Genomic DNA, 21,477 nt, shown 5'->3' with positions numbered 1-21,477 from the left:
TGCTAAGCCGAGACTCAGGTGTGCTGTCCCTTGGAAATGTCCCTTTGGAAAAGACAGCTACACAGTGGTATTCTCCATGCCTGCCCTTCAGCCCTGAAACTGTATTCTGCCCTTTCCAGTCCTGTTCTATGTCCTCCCATCTTTTTAGTGTTTCCAGCAAAATCTTATTTCTAGGCTTATGTTTTAAGTTGAGCAGTCAGGACATAAAAGATGTGTCTCTTTGTTTGGCTATACCCCCTCCTTAAAGTGGCTTCTATTCTACCTTTTCCTCCTGCATAACAAACTCAGTATTCAAGGCATCTCTCAGACCAAACTCCCTCGGGGCTGTTTCTTCCCCAAACTGTCTTCTTACTCAAGCCTCCCTAACTACCCATCCTATCAGGTCGATCCCTGTTAGGCTGGCTACTGCCTGGTCCTCAGGCTTTTTTTGATCTCCACACGCAAGCTTCAGGTGTTTAAGGATGGAGATGTTTGTGTCTGCATGGTGGTGAGCTCGGCACTGCACCTACAGCACATAGTTCAGGAAAGTGAGATACCCTGGCATGCTGGCTTTGAAATAAGAGCATGAGACCAGCTGAGGGAGAGCTGGGTACCAGGCTGGAATGATCCTCATTATTTCCCAATGATCAGTTTCCCCATGTTTCCTCCAGTTTGTGTCTGCCATTACTCAGTACCTGTGGGCAAAGGGTATGATACCCATGACTTTCCTTGATAGTCATGCCCAGAGAAGGTGCCTTGCAAATCATACGTGGTTTCTAGGAGCTACTATATAACTGCAAAGATATAAACTTTGGAATTAGACAATTAGTTTGAACATTGGTTGTGTGCATTTGAACACTTCTCTCAGTTGGTTTCTACCTTGGTAAATGAGGATGATAACTCCTGCTTCACAGGTTGTTGATATATGTAGAGTACACTACAGTCTGGCATAGTGGGGGCTTAATAAGTGGCAGATGTTGCTGCTGTATTTTTGTTTTAACCTAAACTGAGCTCTGCAGGCTGAAATGGAGTAAAGCCATCTCATTCATACTGCTAATAAAGAATTCAATACTGAGTTCCTAAGTATTAGTCAGCTCTGAACTATGGAAGAAGCAAGGGATAAACACACATGGCTGCTTGCTTTAAGAAATTTTGTTCATGGGAAGACAGCAATTCACACATTTTTAATCCGAGAACAGTTGGTGGGGAAATACGGTCTGTTCATGTTGAGAGGGATGTGGAAGCTCAGAGACAGGAAGATAGGCAAGGACTAGATGGACTAGGAGGGCCTAAACAGGGCAAGGCTTTAACCCAGGAAGAACTGAGGTGGGTAGAGGGAGAGGCACCCCACCCGAGCCCCAGCCCGCCATGAGGATTTACCTCCATGGGGTTGACGGTGATAGTCAGCGCAGAGTCATCCCAATCCATTTCAGCCTCCTTGGCAGCCTCAGTTTCTTGGATGAAGTGCTGGTGGGCAATCCGAACTCGATACACACCCATGGCCACAACAAACACTAGCATGCACACGGAGATGATGATGACCACTGTGGCAATGCTTGGGACCACTGGAACCGGGAAGGAATCCACGGGACATGGTGAACAGAGGTCTAACTCCTTCTTGTGATAACACATGAACAAAACATGCGTGCAAACGATAAAATCTGCCTTCCCAATTCCCAGTAGGACTCAGGGTCAGCATCTTAGCTGGGCTGAGTTATACTGTCACCCTCTATAAAAAGACTTACTAATTCCTATCCTACAGGTTATTGTGAGTAGTAAATAAAATGATTTATTGAGTTTCTACATAGCATGGAGTGGGTATTCAATATATTCTATCTCTTCTATCTCTGGCTTTTTCTGTCAAATTATAACAGAGATCCCACTGAAAGCCTGATGTTGCAAAGAGTAGTGGGAACAGACACAGGTACCATGACATAAGTATAAGCAGAGGACTTGGTAGTATGGTACACTTGCATGTACATAAGGAGTCTGTGGAAAGCTTCGTACAAGACATGACTGTGTGCTGGCCTGAAAGAACTATCCTAATGTGCTAACTGCACCAATCTTGGTTATTACCTGTCATGGGTAACTTCTTGCTTATTCAACTGACTCCTTGCTAAAGCTATGAGTTCCTTAGATGCATGGCTAATGTCTTCTCTATTGCAGAATTCCCTCAGTTCTGAGCCACTACATACCTCTTTATTTTGGGTCACAATGACCATGCTGGATTCTCAGGCTCCTCCCCTTAGTTGCCTTACCTGAAGTGCGTTGGATGCTACTCCGGGACTCAGGATGATGGACTGACTGGAGGAAGGGAGGTTGCACAATAAGGTGGTTGACGTGCTCCTTGTCTGGGACTCTGACTTCATGTAGCACACTGACCTGGACCGAGTAAAGAGAGATGCGAGGTGAGCCAACGGCAATGGCTCTCTTGAAAGAACAAGTGATAGAGGGCTTCCCTAAGATTGGCAAGTCTCACTCACCTTCACGTTGAACTCATTGCTAGTGTACCGCCCATTGAGCTCTGAACACTTGATTCGGAACTGCCGAGCCTCAAGGGAGCTTGACTGCCAGTTTCGGTAGCGGAGGTGATGCAGCACCTGCTCATAGCGGCTCATGGAGCCCACACCTGTGCCAAGGGATCAGTTGTCATCAGGAGGCAGCAGAGGAGGAAAAGGAAAAGGAGATGTAGGCGTCAGGCTAGGGCTGCTGGGGCTTGGCACTTTGGTGCAGTAAGAATTCAAGTTGTTTATGGATAGAAGCTACATTTCTAAGGAGCCAATTAAATAGATCCTCAGGACTCCTGAACAGACTGGGGGCTCTCTGACCAGAATGTTTGTCTTCAATCTGCCAAACACTACAATATTTTCTCAGTTCAAACATTATAACAGGAGCTTCTACAGATTTTCCCAAGAGTGGGGATGTAGGACAGGTCCCCAAAATGCTGGAGGAACTCTTCAATGTCTAGAAACCCATTTCCTGAAATCAAGGATCTTTGCTGACCTCTGGGGAATTCACAGTGCACCCCTTCAGGGTCATCATACTCAAGGTTCTCTGAACGAGGTCATTCTGAGAGGAGACCCCTTGGTGGGGGGACCTTACCATAGATGGAGTAGCCTGCGGTGGAGTTTGTAGCATCCAAGTGTCGTTGGTGGAGTTCATTGTGGTTGAGTTCCAAACATTCCTGTCTTGGGTCCAAGTCCCCGCCAATCACCAAAATGTCACAAAAATCCAAGTTGTGAAGCATTTCCTCTAAGACTGCTGATCTGGGGGCTGTGGGAAGGCAGATGCACGGGAAACACAGGCATGAAGTGCAGCTCAGGAAACAGCCCTTACTGACCATCTCTCTCCTCTGTACTGCACCAAGTCAAGAGAAGAGGATGTGTAACCCCAAAGGTCATGCCCACGGCTCAGATATCAGGCGCCACTAAGGCTGGGTGGCATGAATTAGTGGGAAGAACATGGATACTCCAGTCAAAAGGTATGGGCTTAACTGAGTGTGGTGGAGCACACTTGTCACCCAGCTCTGTGACAGGCTGAGGCAGGAAGATTGTGAGTTTGAGCCCACCTCAGTGACTTAATGAGACCCTGTCTCAAAACTAAAAAAGAACTGGAGAAGTAGCTCAGTGCAAAGGCCCTGGGTTCGCTCCTCAGTGAAGCTATAAAAGAGGAGAGAAACAAAGAGAGGAGAAAGAAAAGAAGAGAAGAACAGGGTATGAATTTGAATACAACTTTGCCACTGGGAAGCCACAAAAACCTACTCTGCTTCCTAACCTGTGGTTTTGAGAGAACCAAAAGCAGTGCCCCATGCTGCCTATGTGTGACATAAGCAGTAGGTGTCCTCTGGTGGACAGCTAAGTGGCCTTCCACCAAGCACTTGTAGCTTTCTCTGTGCATCTGTGTCCTCCATCAGGCTCTGGAGCAGAAGCACCTGACTAAATCCTTAGTGTCTGACACAGGAGTTAATACGGAGCGGTTATCACTGAACATTGCTCAAATGCAGCTGGGTCGTTAATTAATAATCAATTAAGTCTATGTTATAACCAATAATTAACAACTGATAAATTAATTAGTTACTATGCTCACAGGGAGGCATATTGGCAAGTTGGTCAGTGTCATAGTCTTTATTTGACTTATGACTCCAAATTTTTCAAGGGAATATCTCAGTCTTAGAAAGCTGGGAAGAATTGAGCAATCTAAAATAAAATCTCAAGATGAAGGTTATTGGTATTTGTGTAGTGTGCAAACATACTATTAATGAGCAAGTGTTAAAGACAGCACTACAATTATCTCCATCTCACCGATGGGGAAATGGAAGTTCAGAGGAAGGTGAAGGGTCCAAATTACACAGAAAGTGAGAAGAGGAACTGGGAGAGAAACCACGTTTTCTAACATCAGAGTTTAGAAACTGGTCATCTTTAGGCCTACGATCTTCCTTTGCTCTTGACTATTTACCTTTTTTTGAAAGACTTATGAGCCAAGATTGGTTACACAGTATATTTACTTATTTATAAAGCAGACTGGATATGTCTTTTGCATTCTAGGACATGAAAACAGAAATTTAAAAGGATTTATTAGGAATTAATTATCTTAAATAATTATTTTATTTTGTTTAATTATTTTCAGTGAGCCAAAATATTTTTGCTCTTGTTAGATAGTATTATAATTGATACCTATTATACAGTTAATTTTTAACTGTTTACCAACCTCAGGTGTTTCAAGTGTCATTAGCAAAATCTAGAAACACAATAATATACATTAAATACAAAGTATACCATAAACAATAGTGTAATGTCAGATAGGTTTCATATAGTGTCTGGGGGTTTGGCGGCTTCTTGTTAGGTAGAGTTAAATCACCTTGGCTCCTATCTCCCGATGTAGCTGACAGAGCCAGCACTAGGTAGGGGGATGTGCTGGCTGCTTTTTCCTCTTCATTCTCTTCTGCTTGGACTATGGCATCATTTGTCATCTGCAAGTGTTTTGATTCCACTGTATTGAAGGGGGTACTGAGCCCAGGAATCCAGAAACAGATCAGCCATGGTTGAGCCCTCTGGGAGCCCTGGTCTGGTTTCATAGACAGGTGATCATCACAAAGGGCTGAAAAATGTGTGTTGGAGGGAAACACCAGCAGCCGCAGTGTGCAGAGCACAAGGTCAGCCCAGCCTGGAGTAAGGTGGTGGTAAGCAGGGCCTTCTGGGGTGGCATCTAAGGTAGAAAGGTTTGCCCCAATAAAGGGAGATGGAGAAGAAAGGAAAAGGGATCTCTCAGCCAGAGAGAAGAAAAAGAAAAGTGTGGACTAACACAAAGGCATGAGAGAGAGACAGACAGACAGACAGAGAGAGAGAGAGAGAGAGAGACAGAGAGACAGAAAGAGAGAGAGAGAGAGAGAGAGAGAGAGAGAGAGAGAGAGAGAGAGGAGAGGAAAGAGTCTGTCTTTGCAACTGAGATAACATAAAGAGTGAATCACTGGGGGCAGAAGATGGTGTTGGAGGCAGTCACTGAGGTCCAGTAGCAAATGTCTTTAGCTTGCTTGTTTAAGATACCCTTAATAATAATTATTCCAACAATGATAAGAAGGAACAATTTAAAATACTAATAATAGCTCCCAGGCAACATGCCTATGTGCTCTGTATGCACCTCTCATAAATAGAAGGTGAAATGTGGACCCAGATAATTGCTTTTCTCTGCATTGCCCATATGCTGGTGTCAGACAAAGCAATTCCAGATGCTCTTGGGCTGCAACCAATGGAGGTCAACAGGCCTCACTATTTCTGTCTGATTGTAGCCACAAATGAGAACAGGGTAAGTAGGAAGATCACACAATCTAATGCACCTTGGCATGTAACTAGGAAACCACCCTGCCAGGACAGGTGGTGAAACACCATCAATTTTTATGAGCTCAAGCACCCCTGTTCACTAGGGACCGGTGTGGTTTAAGGCAGTGGGTAATTAGGATTATTATAGAAGCAGATCTTTAGGGACTTAGGCCTGCTGGCACCAGCACATCATTAACAGTGGCTGTTTGAGGGGGTGAAGGAGAGTTGAAAGTGTTCTCTTAAAAGAAGAGCAAAGAACAGTTTCCCAATGGACAATTCCCCCACCCTTCCCCCTTTCTCTGTTTTCCATCCCCTTCCCCTAACATCTCCTGTGGCTTTCAGTGTAACTGCTTCTCCTTGGCCGATGATTCAAATTACTCTTTCTTTAAGCAATCCTTCCAATAATGAAACTGTTAGAAATAACAGCTTGAAAATTTACTGAGAGCTTAGAGTCATACTGCTGAATGAGACCTAACTTTTGCTGTGTGTATATTAAGTGATATTTATATTTTGTTCTCTGTGCACTTTCTAGCTTTTATTTTGAGGATTAAAATAATACATGCTCAATATAGAACATTTTTACAGTTGTAGAAGAGGGTAGAGAAGCAGAAACAGATTGGCGTTGCCCATGCTTCTCGGAGAATATCATTGTAGCGTTAGGCATCGTTCCTTCTTGGCATTTTCTTTTTACGTGGTTAAGCTCATGCTGTATGTATACTATGTAATTACACATCTCACTTTTTTTCACTTTAGGGAAAGATGTCTTCCCCTTTGATGTACACTCATGTGTATACCTCATGATTTGCTAAGCTATCTATTCCTTTCCTGCTGTTCATTTTGGGCATTTCTGCCTTTGTTTTGCTGCTGTGTGTCACTCATTCACAGTGAACAATGCTGTTGCCTTGAGTATGATTTGTGTTGCTGTAGGAAGTTAAGGCACACCTTTCGCACACCCTGCATGCATCTGTACCTGTGGTTTTCATGTCCCCCGTGGCATCAGGTTTGGCAAAGGTGCTCACAATTTTGATATCTGGGAAAAGGATCACTCCTCTGGCACTTTTGAACTGGGCAGCAGGTCTCCAGAAGTGATCTGTGCCCTGCAGGGTGATCTGGGGCTCCATGGCCTGCAGGACCATCACATAAGCATCCACATCAGGGATACTGATGCACACATCTTCCCCAAAGCACCTGGGAAGACAGCTTTAGTCACCGAGCTGGCAAGAAATGGTTAAACCACCTGCAACCCAGCCATAGGCAGGGAGTTGCTACTTCTAGTCCTGGACAAAGCATTTTGACTGCTAGGAGTCTCTGAGGATGCCAACAGAGCTTCAGATTTAAAGCCACATTATCATCCAAACTACTAGTAATGTAGGGATTTAAAAGATTGGCTCCTGGGAGGAATGGAAATTTTGTATGCTAGCAACAAGTAATGTTAAAGCTTTCATTATCCTTTAACAAAGCAATCAATGACAACATTAATTAGACAGCAACTGCCTGTTACGTACATCAGTATTTGGTAAGCAAATTGTTGCTTTACTAGTTGGTTACAGCTATCTGACTAATGAGACCCCAGGGCTAAACTCTCTAGCCATAGTAACACCCTGTGTCATTAATGGGATCACACTAGTGTGACTCCTGCAGGGCAAGGGACACAGTTCCACCAAAGATCCTCTCCTTTTCCCTAATACAAGGCCAAAAAGCATCTGGAGGCTGCAACAATGTGACAATGAAATCAAAGTCTTAGAAATTAGGCAGCCAAGGATCCATGACCTGGCTCTGCTTCTCCTGAACTGGCAGACTATAGACAGGGGGTGCTCAGTTGCTGTGAATCTCAGTCTCTTCATCTATAAAATGGCAAAATAATAATTACTTAATGGTAGTAAGCATTAAGACTCTGGAAAAGAATCTGTCGAGAGCTCACATTATGATTTGAGCTCAGTAAAGGTTAGTTGATCTGATTCTGTCTTCAGAACTCAGCGAGAACCATTTCACTGTCACTGAGGCCAACATTTGGGATGGGAAACTGAGCCAAACAGGCAGTAGGGGAATGCTGGCTGCATCCCTCTGAGATAGGTGTCATCTCACATGCCCTGGGAAGGTCTAGGCAGGTCTTGGGCTGAGCCTCCCCATCCTCTTCTGTGGAGTGGGAAAGATGCAGGAGCTGTGATGATTTACTGCTTTCAGTTTTGTGTTACCTCAACCACACCAACTCCTGTAGTCTCCTCTCCCCTTGAAGCTTTCAGAAGTCTGGACTCAGAGGTGGATGGACCACCTATCACCTTTCTTTACTCTAAAGTAGAGCTGACTCTACTGAGGTGCCTCTTCCCTACGCTTAGGCTTCTGGAAGTGGTAACACCCCTTCCACTGCCCTGTGGAATGTAACTGTCCTTGTGGGCACCTCTTCTGGACTCAGCCATGGTGCAGTCAACGGATTTATCTTTCCCAGCTTGTTCCTCTCTTTCTGAGTTTTCCTGTTCTAGGTACCTAGGGACTCTAGGATCTCTCTGGAGTCTCCTTCCTACCAGTCCTCCCAGGCAAGTACTGTGGCTAAAAAACAGTGTGGTAGGCCAGCAGGTGAGTTATATCAAGACTTTTGCAGTAATCTCACCTTCTTACCTCAACTCTGTTTCCTGGGAACAAGATCAGTGTCCTCCCCTTCTCTAGCTTACCTACAGTATTGAGGAGCTCATTAAAGCTAGGTTGGATAGTTTAATTCAATTTAATAAACATTTGTCAAGCATTTACACTCTTTGTATCAGGTGGCATGCCCTTAAATCAGACCAATTCAAGACCAGCTAACAGTGAAGGTCAGAGTAACTCTGATCCCGTTTTGCAGGGGTGAATTCCTAATGGGCAGCAGTAACCCTGCCCCCTCAGGTGGGCCCTAGACTGAGTGGCGTCCACTCACTGGACTTTGGAGGAGACTCTGAGACGCCGCACGCCTGCTGTTGGGAACTGTCTGGAGTTGATGTAGGAGACCTTCTGTAGGGCATGGTTGATATTCCCAATGTCTTCTCCTTCCATCACCAGGATAGACTGTGAGGGGTTGAAGTGGTACTGGAAGACAAAAGTGAGTATCAGGGGAGAAAATACCGTGGGTCCCCTGGAAGTGCTATCACTCCATGGAAAGGCTGTTAAGACCCCCACAGGCATATCCAGAACATCTGCAAGTGAAGCATTTATATGTACAAACAGTCATTTCTAATCTCTTAAATGGTACTTGTCACTCTGTAGTGGACATCTGGACCCTTCTTATGAGTTTTCCCCATGGACTGTAAGCTCCTTGTAATACTGGCCTGAGTCACAGAATGGAATTCTGAAGGCCCAGTCACAGTGATGTTGATGTCCAGGCCTTAGTAAAGGGTGGTTCAGGCACTGTGTGACCCAGTTGGTCTGAACCAGTAACTTTCAGCCCTTGGATGGTCCATGCCCTGATGTGACATCCTCAGTACTTGGATGCTGGCTCCTTTGGTTGTTTTTGTTTTGGCCTTGAACTGCTCTCTAATTCACCCTTCTGTGTGTTCCACTTCTGGATGCATAATTCATAGTCTTAGCTTTCAGTCTTGGAGCTGATTTTCTCAGTTACTGTCTTTCTGTCTCTCCTAGATCTCATCTATTCCGTGGTCTTTATTCATCTTCTGCTTACCCGAGGGTTCTTTATCTATCCACTGCATGCTGAGTCCCTGGTATTCCACTCTTGGTGAAGGCCAGTGCTCCTCACTGAGGGTGCTCAAGCTGATCCAGATCTTAGCTCCCTCTTATATCTCCCTAGCAGTTAGGTGTCTTTGAATGAACATGAACAACAGTGAGTTGCTGATCCTGACACACTTCCGGACAATAATTATTTGGAATAGTTATCAATCAAGTGGCAAGAACTTATCTGTGGCTTCAGACTATATATTTAATGCTCATGCCATAGATAAGGGAGGTGGATATATTTTAATGTAGGTCCCTGAAAATTATTTACTTTTCTGAACAGATAATATTATGCATAGGATTCAAATATATGTATGTGCTAAGTGAAAAATGCTCTTGCTCTTATTGTCATCCATTCAGTTTCCACAATTCAATCTCATAAGTAATCATTCACAATTACATTAATTTCTTATGGTAAATTGCGTTTTTCTACATAATGTGGTTTTATATAGGAGATTTATATATGCTTGCCCTGTTGTCAACAGGCTTGATCATGTGACTTGTGCTATTTTCCCTGTAGAATATATGCAGAATAATCTAACCTCTTTTCCCTCCACTTCATTAATCTGCAGTGTACTAGGTGGAAGTGACAGCCCACCTCCTGGATGGGGATGAACCCTTAACGCCAAGCCATTGATTTTTCAGAGTCATTACTGCAATAGCTTAACCTGTCTGAAGTTTTTTTTTACAGTGTGACTCTTCTCCAGGGCTGTGTGGCATCTTTGAAAGACCAGAGGCTTTGTGGAATGGCACATTCCAGCTCGAGTACAAACTACAGAGTATGGCTTTGGAACAGTTACATCCTCTTTCTAGACTTCCTTTAAAATAATGGAGAAATTAATATTAACCTATCTGAAGTTTAAATGACATAGTACAGTGGAGCATCCCTTGTCTGGAATGCTTGGGACCAGAGTGGTTCCGATTTAAGATGTTTTGGATTTCAGAATATTTGCATATTTGTACATAATGAGATATCTTGAGGGTGAGACCCAAGTTTAAACATGAAATTCCCTTATGTTTCATATATATCTTACATAAACGGTCTGAAGATAATTTTATATAATATTTTTAATGTACCTATATGTTGACTGTGACCTGTCACATGAAGTCAGGTGTAGAATTTTCCACTGCAATATCATATTGGTGTTCAAAAAGTAATAAAGTTTTGGGTTTCAGAGTCTCTTGTACTTCAGATTTCTAGGTTAAGGATGCCCAGTTTGTGTAATGTTCCCAGGTGTCTGACATAGGATTCCTTTGGTTATAATTCTGAACACTGCAATTTTCACTGAGTTGAGTCTTTGCTTGTGGGGTGGCCCTTCCTTCTCTGTGATCCAGTTCCCCCTTTTCCCACTCAAAGCCCTGCTCAAAGTATTTCTGAGCAATGACTTCTAATCACATGCACCACTCTTTTGCTAGATTTGGGCACACCCAGGCATATGTGTCACCGTTCCCCTCTGGGTTGGTGTCAGCTGCAGATGCCTCAGCCATTTAAGATGTTCAGCCTGGAGCTGTCACATGTTAGTGAGTCATAATTAGTCCTGTGGCGTTTTGCAAGTCATCTGTTTAAGACTTGAGAAGATTCAATGTCATTCTTCTAAAAACACCACTTATGTTCTAAAATGCTTGTCTGATCCTTGTTCCCTTCTCCTCCTCTGTGTCATCCTTCCAGTGGCAGAATCTCATGATCTTCATGCTGTCTGTGTGCATCCTGCAGCAGAGAACCTCAAAGACAGGGTTGACTGCCTTTTCCCAGCACTGTTACAAGGGCTAGCACATGAGAAGACAGGATAAATGGTGAGCCTTTTCGGAACAGGCTGATCTCTGAGTCTGCAGGAGTGATGAATAGGAAAACCATACAGTTTCAGAAGGACTAACAGCATCTCCTGGCAGTCAGCAGAGGGTGTATTCCCACTGTAGCCACTTGGTGAAAGCAAAGGTTAGGAAATGTGTCAGATCTCCAGCTGGTAGCCTGGCCTGGCTGCTACAGCATGCGGTGGGCAGTCATAGGGCACAAAGGTGGGCACTGGCATGCTCTTTAACATAGTTCTTTTGCAGGTTCAGTAAAATACTCTAATGTTGGTTCATCTATTTTTCCAACTGCAGCATCCCTGCTCGGTGTTTGAGTTTGTGATTACACAGAGGACGTGTCTGTACAGGCAGACACAAGGGCAGGAAATGGTAGAAGGCCAAGTGGCTGGAGAAAATAGTAAGGGTGACAGCACTCACTGGCCCATGGGAAGCTGTGTTGTGGTGGAAGTAAGTCAGTGAGGTGCTGGACAATCACTGTAGAATGGTCATCATTTCTAGAACTCAGCTCTTGTCTCTAGTTGCCTAGCTGATTGGGCTGTTAATGGAGTTATTGGACGCCTATTCATTGGGGGTAGGCAATCATGGCTCTTTAGAAGCCTTGGCCCTCCCTTGAGCATCTGCTGTATGCCAGCCCCTTGGGCTGCACTAAGTTGAAAACTAGCAATTTAGAGACTCTGCTGCCACAAAACGACCTGTGATTTGTTAGGAGCCTACTAGGTTCAGCTTTTACACCATACAAGAAGTAAGTGCATTGTATGCATGAAGAATTGGAGAACAAAGGATTAAAATATTCCAGGAATGTCTTGTTCCAGAATTCGTACTGTTTCCTGTTCTTCCACACTGGGAAGATGGCAATGGCAGGGATCGTATGTAAAAATCAGAATAGGTATTCCTGAGGAATGTGGCTATTCTCTAGTATCTTCTATGGATTTAAGACAGTAGTCACCATGGCATTCAAAAATTCAAGACATCTTGGAAAATATTAGAAATAGGAGTGATCTAAAGGAAGAAAAGTCATTCCAAGAAGCTGTTTCAGGCCTATGAGCAGACACAAGCAATTCCTTAATCATAGGAGGGCCTCACTTCTTTAGACAGGCCAGGGAACAGAGATGAGGCCAAGTAACCTGGCAAATAAAATGATGGTCATCACTCAGGACATGAAGGATAAATGTGTGTTGGAAAGAAGATAGTTTTAATAATTTTCAAGAATATCTTATTGTGCTTGCTTCAGCAGCACATATACTAAAAAAGAATATCTTCTAATCTGAGTTGCTAGGGTGAGGGGAAGAGTGTAGATTTATCTTGTGCAAGTCCCTGATTCCCGGTCCCCTTATTTTTGAAACGAGGTCGTAATATTTAATTTGTTTTGAGGAGCAGGGATAATGAACATAAAACAGCCCCCAGTGGGTGCTCTGTAAATTGTGTGTCTTATTAACTTCTCACACAGTGCTCCAGTTCTCACCAGCCATGCCCTAGGGAGAGAAAAGTGACTTGGTTGTGAATAGGTGGTATCCTGAAAAGCCAGATTAGCCTCCCTTGGCCTCCGCATGTCTCCTCTTTTCAGAGGCTATGTAATTACTCCATAGGAATTGCTACACTTCTTAATTTATAATTCTAAATCCACAAGGCTCTTCAGGCCAGCATCTTTGGTTTATTGCTCTGTGGTGCCTGGAACTCTGCAGCTGTGGCCCCATGGGTTGTGCAGAGCAGAGCAGGTGCACTTAGAGGCAGGCGGCAATCCCAGAATCAGTGAAAGAGAGGGGGTTTGGAAAACAATTGTGCATCAATGTTTAGTCAAAACTCTATGAAGACAAGTCCATCAAGACCATCCATTCCAACACAAGCTGGTCTTGTGAGCTTCCTCCAATGACAGGTGATTAAGCCATTGTTGTATGTGTGCATGTGTGCCTGAACCATGTTGAAGAATGATTTGCAAAGTCCCATTGTCTTTTCATGCATTCTCTCCTCCTTCCATCTCCCCACTTTGATCCAGTGTCCAGGGTTAGCTCCATAGACCCTCCATCACCAAGAGCATGTTCCTTTGCTTCAGCCTTCAATGACTCCCAGCTATTGACACTAAATATAAACACCTAAACACAGCTAGAAGGCCCCATAATATGGCCTCTGCCACCTCTCTGGTCCTACTTTCTAACCCTCCTTCATGCAACTTGGGTACTTACAATGCTTGTGGAAGCCCCCAGGCACACACTGTGATATATCTCAGTCCTCCTGACATTGCTCAGGCTCTTGGATTTGCCTGGAATGAGTACTCTCTTTCCCACTCCCTCTGTCTTTTCCAGATTGGAGTCAACCTAATATCGCATATTTTATTCAGGGTTCACCTCCTCCAAGGAGTCTTCCCAGACTGCCATTCACCTGAATCTGGAGCTTTGGAGTGGGATATCCCAGCTTCAAGTTCTGGCTCCCTAACTGGAAGATCTTGCAGGAATTTCCTTTCTCCTTCGGTCCTCAATTCCTGATGTGTAAAACTGGAATGTTGTCAAAGGATGTTCTGGGAGGTAATGTGCAGAGGGAGTTTAGAATGGTGCCTGTCACTTGGAAGCCCTCAATAAACATCAGTGCTCATCATTGCTATAGGAGTCATCAAGACTGACCACAAATGTCCACTTGGGCCACTGAGTTCCCTGAAGACAGCAAACTGGGAAAACTCATTTCTGTATTCTAGAAGCCAGCTCAGAACTAAATATTTGAGTGTCCATGCTGAAGTGACCACAGTATAATAAATAGTATGAGTGCTCAGGACACAACTAACCCCTCCAAGGCTACCCAGAACCAGAGCCTGCAAGCAGGGGACCCTGCAGGGGACTCCCTGTACAGGAGAGGCAGGGCTGGGGCAGGACTGCAAGGTAAAGCTCCATGGCAGCATTGGGAGGGGATGGGTAGCAGATGGGGAAACTTTTACTGTAGTCTCCTTCCTTCAGGGAATGGCTAAGAAGGGCAGCTCTCACAGCTCTGTGGAGGAAGTGCTTACTTTGCCTGCAGAAGGCAGAGGGCACAAAGTGGGTCACTCAGCTTTCAGAGAGGAGCAGAGGAATTGCTTTCCCACAGTGGGAAACATGATGATTGAGCAGGGTCTCAGATGATGTTGACCCTCCCTTAACAGCGGGACCCAGGGACTCAGTACCAGCAGGAGCATCTTACACCCAGCTCAGTCCAGGGAGACACTTGGTGAGGCCACAGTCAGTCACATCCTTTCCAGATCTGCCCAGGAGGAACTTTGCTTGGCAAAGCTTGCTTCTCTTGGAACACTTGGACATTCTAATTCCATGGGGACAAGAAAAATCATGAATCTGTTTACGTTCCTTTTGACTGCCAGAAATTGCTTAGAGCACAATCTGTGCCTCACTGTAACTATGTAAGACCCTATGACATCCATACCTGCTTTCTAAGACTACCTCACCTTGGGCTTTTCTTCCCTTTCTAGTTTGTATTTTATAGAGTCTTAACTTCTTGTTTGTTTTTCAGGTTATGGTAATGCATTCTTGCATGCTGCTCCAGTTCCTTGAGGCAAATAAACAGAGCAACAAACCAAACCACAAATGAACCAAGTACAACTTCCTCCAGGTGGGTGCTTGGTATGTGCTGAACCGTGGGCTGATTGGACACAAGGACCTGACCTAGGAGTTTCAGGACATATCAGCACAAGTCCATTCTGGAAGTCAGGGTCACTATCTTCCCTCCATGTCAGCACCTTTGCTGTGGTGCCATTTCTATGTAGTGTTGTTACAGAGACAAATATTTCCTGGTGTGTTTGAGTGCTGAGTGGCTTCAGTCGCATAAATCAGTGTCTTATCAGGGGTAACCCCAGCTCTTTCCTTACCTTTATTCCTTGTCCGAGGCTTTCCAGTGAATTAATATCCAGCCCCTCCTTGCAGGCCTGCAAGCAGGAAATCACCTTCTGGCTTTCCATTTTGCCAGGGCGGATGGTAAGACTGGCCAGGCTGCCGTGGAAGAATTGAGCAAATCGTGGTTTGGCAACTTCACCTCCTGAAAGAAAAAGCAGCACTATCACTTACCCTAAGGAAGAAATTATTAACTGAGGTGCCAACTGGCCATTGAGCCAAGGTCATACTGTGTGGCCCATAAATCTGAAGGAGAATGTGTGCATTTGGAGAAGCGCTGAGTCCTGTGGGCACTTTAGTCCACTGTCGCCCACATACAAGTGCTCAAACTGCTGTGCTGCGAACCCTTCCTGGGAGCTACACCTTCCTGTCTTCTCCATGATTTCCAAGTCAGGCCTCGTCAGAGGTCCGATTGCAGGCAGCTTCTCCGAGCAGTCTTCTTCACTGTATTTAATTTAAGTATTTAATTACTTACTGGGCTGTATTTAATTTAAGTAATTAGTATATACCATCCCTGTTGCTTCAAGGACTGATTCAGGGGTAGACTTGAAATTCACCTTTACTGTCCACCTTTGGGCAACCTACAGAAACAAAATTTGCCTGGATCTTGTGTGAATGTCCAGCAAGGAAGCAAACCAAGCAAGAAACAGGGATCTAGGCTGCCTTGCAGCTTCATCAGTTTTCTGGAAACACTCTAGATTTTGTATGCTGTTTCTCTAGGCCAGTGATGCAAATCTTTCAGGGTCTGAATGCCCAGACTGCAAACCAAAACACACTTATTTATCATAAAGTGCCAACATTGCAATTAAACCTCAATACTGAGGTTTTGGTTTAGGGAAAATAACTCATACATTTGGCTCACAGAGAGGGCCCTGCATGCCTGCTGTGGCCCAGGTGCCATAGGTTTGTCACTGCTCCCTAGGCAGTCTCAGCTCAGCAGTTCCCGTGGCTTCCCTGGCGCTTAGGCATCCCACATATCTTCCTTTGTCCCTGTTCCTTCTCTCAATGAGAAGGAACTGTCTCACTGTCTCCTCATGGGGAGAGTAAGTACATTTTAGTGTTTTCCAGGCCCTTTAAGTTCCCTCAGTGACCTGTTGTTCACTGAAACCTTTCCCGGTCTCCTGTGCACTGTGCCATGAATTTCCTCTCACTGCAACCCCTCTCTATTGTAAGCCCCACTATGTTCTCTCTTTGTCCTGAGTCACAGGATACTGATGGTGGATTTTAATGCAACCCTCTCCACTTGGTATTGTACATGAATGTTTTACATGCATATGTTTTATTGCTTCAACAGCCTAAAATTGAGATGTTCAAACTTGGCTATGCTTTTTAATCAACTGAGGATCTCTTAAAAGATTCTCAGATGCTCAGTGCTTGGTCCCACCTTTAGGGATTCTCACTTAATTGGGATAGGAAATTTTAAAAGCTTCTCCAGTGAACCAAATGCAACGCCAAGGTAAATAACCACTGAGCTTTTAGTTCTGTAAGAAAACTCCTCGTGTTTTCTCTCTCCTTGATGCCACCTGCAGGCTTACCTTTCACCTTGCTATAATTTATTAGTTTAAGTCTCTCTTGTTCTCTCTCCTGGATAGCAAGGATTACTCATGCATTATTCATTTTAATGAAGACAGTACTGAGCAAGTATTAGGGGCTGAGGTCTGCACCAGGCACTTTGCAAACATTGACTTGTTTATTCTTCCCAACAATACTTGGCCTCTTCTATTCTTGTAGCATCCTGCACTCTGCTTGGTACATCACAGACATTTTATACGTGACTGCTGAACTGAAGGGGATGGTATGTTGAATATGAGCAGATCAGAGGGCCTTGTGGCTATTTCACCAACATCAGTTTCCCTCTTTCTCTCTTGCTAAGGCATTCTAGAATGTTCAGGAGCAGACAGTCTCCATGGATGGGCTGTATTTAATTTAAGTAATTAGTATATACCATCCCTGTTGCTTCAAGGACTGATTCTGGGGTAGACTTGAAATTCAGTATCAAGAACAAATCAATCAACACTTGGCATTCACTAAGCCAGAATGATAGGCCCAGTGATGATAATGGGACCAAGTGTGGGCCAATGTAGTGAGAAATACTGACCAGCAAAACAACACAAAAACAACTTTCCTCTTTTTCCCCAGAAACTTTGCAACCAACTCTTGTTGTCTTTCCCTGAGGATCATTAAGATGGAAGGCCAAGGGCCACTATGGCCTTCTTGCCAATGGCTTGGGAACAACAAGAGCAGTGCAAGGAGGAAGGCAGAGCTGGATGAGTCAAGCAGGATTGAGCAGAACCAATTGGACACCCTCCCTGCCGTGCTTTGAGATATATTCAGCTGTGTGAGCCATGCGTCTATCTTCATGAGGAAGCTGTTTTCAGTCAAAATACTGTTGCTTGATACCCCAGATTCTTTGTTTTGGAAGTGAATGATGTCTTTTTCAAAGTGCTCAGTTCATGGGGAAATTTTAAATAGATTTAGCTTTGAGGAATGTCCTGAGATGGTTCATTGCAATAGGGAAGCCCATTGAAGGTCTTTTAATCTAGAAATTTAAAACATCTATGGATAAAGTACTCCTCCAAGCCCTTATCATGTCCCTGTGCTAGCAGATCTGCAGAAAGAGGGCATGAGCCTGGGTATGGACAGGTGCTCCTGCCACATGGCCTCTTTCTTATTTTGTCCTTATCCTGGAGTAGCAGATCCATCAACTACCATTTGTTAGACATGAAATAACATACCAAATACCATGTGAAGTACTAAATACACATCATTTCATTGGATCTTAATAAAACCCCTAGGAGATAAGTACTTATTCTACATTTACAGATGGGAAAATTTAAGAGGGGAAGTGAGTGGCATTACAAGAAGTTGCAAAGTGTATGTTCCTGTAATGTGCATACATCCATCCACACTCAGCGCCAAGTAGGTATCCTGGTGGTGCTGGCCAGCTGGCCTAGTCCAAAGCAAGGCTATGATCTAATCCTCCTCCATCTCTCACTCAGCAGTTCCATCCTCAAGGGCCAAGCTTTGTGACTCTTGTGGATGTGATGACATTTCTAATATATTATTTTGTCTTAGCAAAACATTTGCATGTTTGTATTTTGATTCAAAATGTGATGCCCTCTATTTATTAGTGACAAGGCTCCAGGAAATCAATTCAATTAGCATTTTGCAATAGGAGGCCAGCATAAAATATGAAATATATGTACACCCAGTGGTGGTTGTGATGCAGGAGTCTAAAACATAATTGATAACAGGGAAGTATCTCTTTCTATTTAATATCTAGGGTATCTGCATAGACCACATGGTTCCTACATTAACATTTGAAATAAGAACAACTATGAATCATTTTAAGAAAGCAAATAAAACCTCATTTCTCTCACAAAGAACTTTCTTTAATTGTTTGCAAACATAAATTTGGCTTCCTAAGGCTAAATACCCATTTTTAAAGCATTTTCTGTATGCCTAGTATTCTGTTAGATTCAGTTAATTATAAAATGTGGAACATGTTCTTTGGAACATTATACTGGATGAAGAGAGAATAAAGTAAAGACATTGGTGAAGTAAGATAAAAATATAAGAATAAATTTTTAGGATATTAAATACTCTAAGGCATTGCCTGATTAATTTTCAAGTAAGTGCTCCAGATAATATGCATAATAGGTTAGAGGGGGAACATAGCCACTGTTTGCTAGGTCTTGAAAATGTGGCAGGTTTCTTCATATGTTATTTTATTTATTCCTTAAGTGGTAGAGTAGCACCTTGGAGATCTTAGCCTTTGTTCTTTTTTCCCTGTATTTCTCTCATTTCACTTCAATTTAAACATATCTATAGTCTGACATAGGGAGGGGCACAGAATGTTTAAGCTGTGTTTTTCCAGTGTGGTTTCCAGAATCTTACACTTTAGCAGGGCAGGGAAGACCATCAAATGAATCCACACTGGGGGAGGAGTAGAGGAAAAGAATCTGGTTCCCCCTGATGAAGTGAGGATGAGGGTGGCAAGGAGTGGAGTGGATAAGACGTCAGAGCTGCAGAGTGAAGAAATTCCTGAAAATTCTTCCTGGGCATGGGTGTGTGCTGTTACACACTGGTTTGGTGTAGCTGGGCAGAAGGACCACAGATGGATTTACAGAGAGAGCATGAGGAGCGGCAGACATATTAGTGTACCCCAAAGAAGGCAAGGACATACCGAGACAGCTGTCAGTTTTGAGGGACAATTAATGACCAAGGGTCTAAAAAAAGGTAGGCACCATTTCAGTGGGACAACTGTGTGTGAACACACTTTGAGCTTTGCAATCCTAGCACTACACAATGCCCCCTGCAGGCAGCCAGCACTATAGATAAAGGGGAAAATTCCAAATCTATGAAGGTTAAATCTTCCCCAATTAGATGGAATGAGGGTTTAAAGTAAAACAAAAATGGGAGTGGGGAAAATCTTTTTCTCTTTGTGAACTCAGATTCTCATTGGCCATATTTGGAACTCTTTTTATAGATTAAAAGATGTTAAGTTAGATAACATCCACAAGCCAGAAATGAGTGAAACCAACATTCAAACTTGGATCTTGCCTGTTCCCAAGCCTTTCTCCTGCACATCACATAGTGAGATGAGGGTCTGGGGAAGGATGAGTTTTCAAACAGGAACAGATTGGGGTTGACATGATGCTGGGGACAATCCTGACCACACTGGGCTCTGTGGGCTCCAGATGGTCTTAGAAGTGACTCCCAATGATTCAAATCAACTTTTCTGGAAAACATAGTTATCTCCAAAAACAACAGTACAGTTGGCCCTCTCTATCCACAGATTTCATGCTCACAGATTCAACAAGCTGGAGATTGAAAAGATTTGAAAATATTGCTTTCTTTTCATCAACCTTCTTCTTTTCCATTGTCATTCTCTAACCTGTACAATATAAAAGCTATCCATAGACTTTATGTTGTATTAGGTACAACAAGTAGTACAGAGATAATCTGAAGTATATGGAGGATGTGTATAGGTTTTATTCATATATTGTAATAAATTACACAAGAAATTTGAACTTCTCTGAAGTTTGGAACCTTCAGAGGATTTGAACAAGTGCCTTGCAAATAGTGAGGGGCGAGTATATTTTGCAAACATGATTTAATGTACCCTGTTAAACCTGAGCCAGTGTTTGCATTGGGAATAAAGAGTTATGGATCCATCCCTCATCTTCTCAGCTTTCTTGCATCTGAGAGGTGGAGCCTCATCACTATAAATGAAGCTTTCAAATCAGCAAAAATTCATTTTCCTTTAAGCATAATTTGAGGTAAATGATCTATGGATTGTAAATGCACAAAGTTTCCTCCCTACAAGGCGTGTTCAGGATACTGGTCCTGATTTTTATTCTGTCATCCTCAGTGCTATGTAGTCTAAAAAACACATGGGAAACAGTGGGGGCGATGTTCTCTCTTGCTTGAGTTGGGTGCTGCTCTGCACAAGGCTGCTGGATGGGGATTCCCCTCAGTGAACACAATTTCATGGATGGTTGGGTGTTAATTCTGAGCAATGTAAATGGCAAGACTCTCTGAAATCTCGCTTTCTCTCACTTCTTCACTTCGGTGGAGACGCCGACAGAACACAAAGCCTAAGTGAAGTGTGTAATAGACTCCCATACAGCTTTAAAAGCTCTGTCCACACAGGGTTGGGAGATTCTCATGTAGCTGTAGGTTGTAGATGATTTGCAGAGAAAAATGACCTGTCATCATGGCTGGCCATGACACCTTCTCAAGAGGCTTTCTCAGCCCTTTCACATTTATGTGAAATATATTCTGCTTCCCCAGTGTACATTTTTATGACATTTTAGTGAACAAAACATATGAGCTGAGGATGACCCAAAACATCAACATTGTGGAGTTTGGGACCTAAATATATGAAGTTGTAAGGTCCCTCATATCATCACAGTATTGCTTACATTGTCCCGATGAAAGAACTGAAAGTCTGAGAGAGACAAGACTGTCTTCAAAGCTACAGGGCAGATAAATGACAGTGTGAAACTGAGACATTCCCCTCTGCTGACTCCATGGTCTGCATCCTCACTCTAATCCACGACATCTTATTAGCCTGTAATTATTTTTAAGACTCAGCTTGTCTTTGCCTAATCTGTGAAGTGCCACAAAAATTTGGGCAAATGATTTAACCTTGGATTGCAGAATCCTCTGGCCTGCCTTCCTCACTTGTCAAGGTTTATCAGGCTACTTAATTGTGTGCATCCTGATGACATAACTATCATTCAAATTTAGGCTGTATGTGACCCTCAATGATATATTTTTCTTCTTTAACTCCTAGTTCCCTTGTAGGA

At 43.5% G+C, this 21,477-nt stretch overlaps 1 protein-coding gene across 1 annotated transcript in view; it reads right to left on the bottom strand.

Annotated features, from left to right (window-relative positions):
• The window catches only part of Clstn2 (calsyntenin 2), a 573,715-nt gene that overhangs the window by 11,252 nt on the left and 540,986 nt on the right, over positions 1 to 21,477 (bottom strand). The window contains exons 10-16 of the mRNA XM_063249086.1: positions 15,142 to 15,308; positions 8,704 to 8,852; positions 6,766 to 6,983; positions 3,082 to 3,252; positions 2,463 to 2,608; positions 2,238 to 2,361; positions 1,360 to 1,544 (exon numbers count right to left, since the gene is read on the bottom strand). Of these exons, the coding sequence (XP_063105156.1) occupies positions 1,360 to 1,544; positions 2,238 to 2,361; positions 2,463 to 2,608; positions 3,082 to 3,252; positions 6,766 to 6,983; positions 8,704 to 8,852; positions 15,142 to 15,308 (1,160 nt within the window). The remainder of the gene's footprint in view (positions 1 to 1,359; positions 1,545 to 2,237; positions 2,362 to 2,462; positions 2,609 to 3,081; positions 3,253 to 6,765; positions 6,984 to 8,703; positions 8,853 to 15,141; positions 15,309 to 21,477) is intronic.

Source organism: Cavia porcellus, unplaced genomic scaffold (genome assembly GCF_034190915.1).
Source record: "Cavia porcellus strain 051 isolate PalLab524CR breed Dunkin Hartley unplaced genomic scaffold, mCavPor4.1 scaffold_5, whole genome shotgun sequence".
Lineage (NCBI taxonomy): Eukaryota > Metazoa > Chordata > Mammalia > Rodentia > Caviidae > Cavia > Cavia porcellus.
The sequence above is the reverse complement of the archived record's forward strand: the minus strand, read 5'-3'. Positions and strand labels throughout refer to the sequence as shown.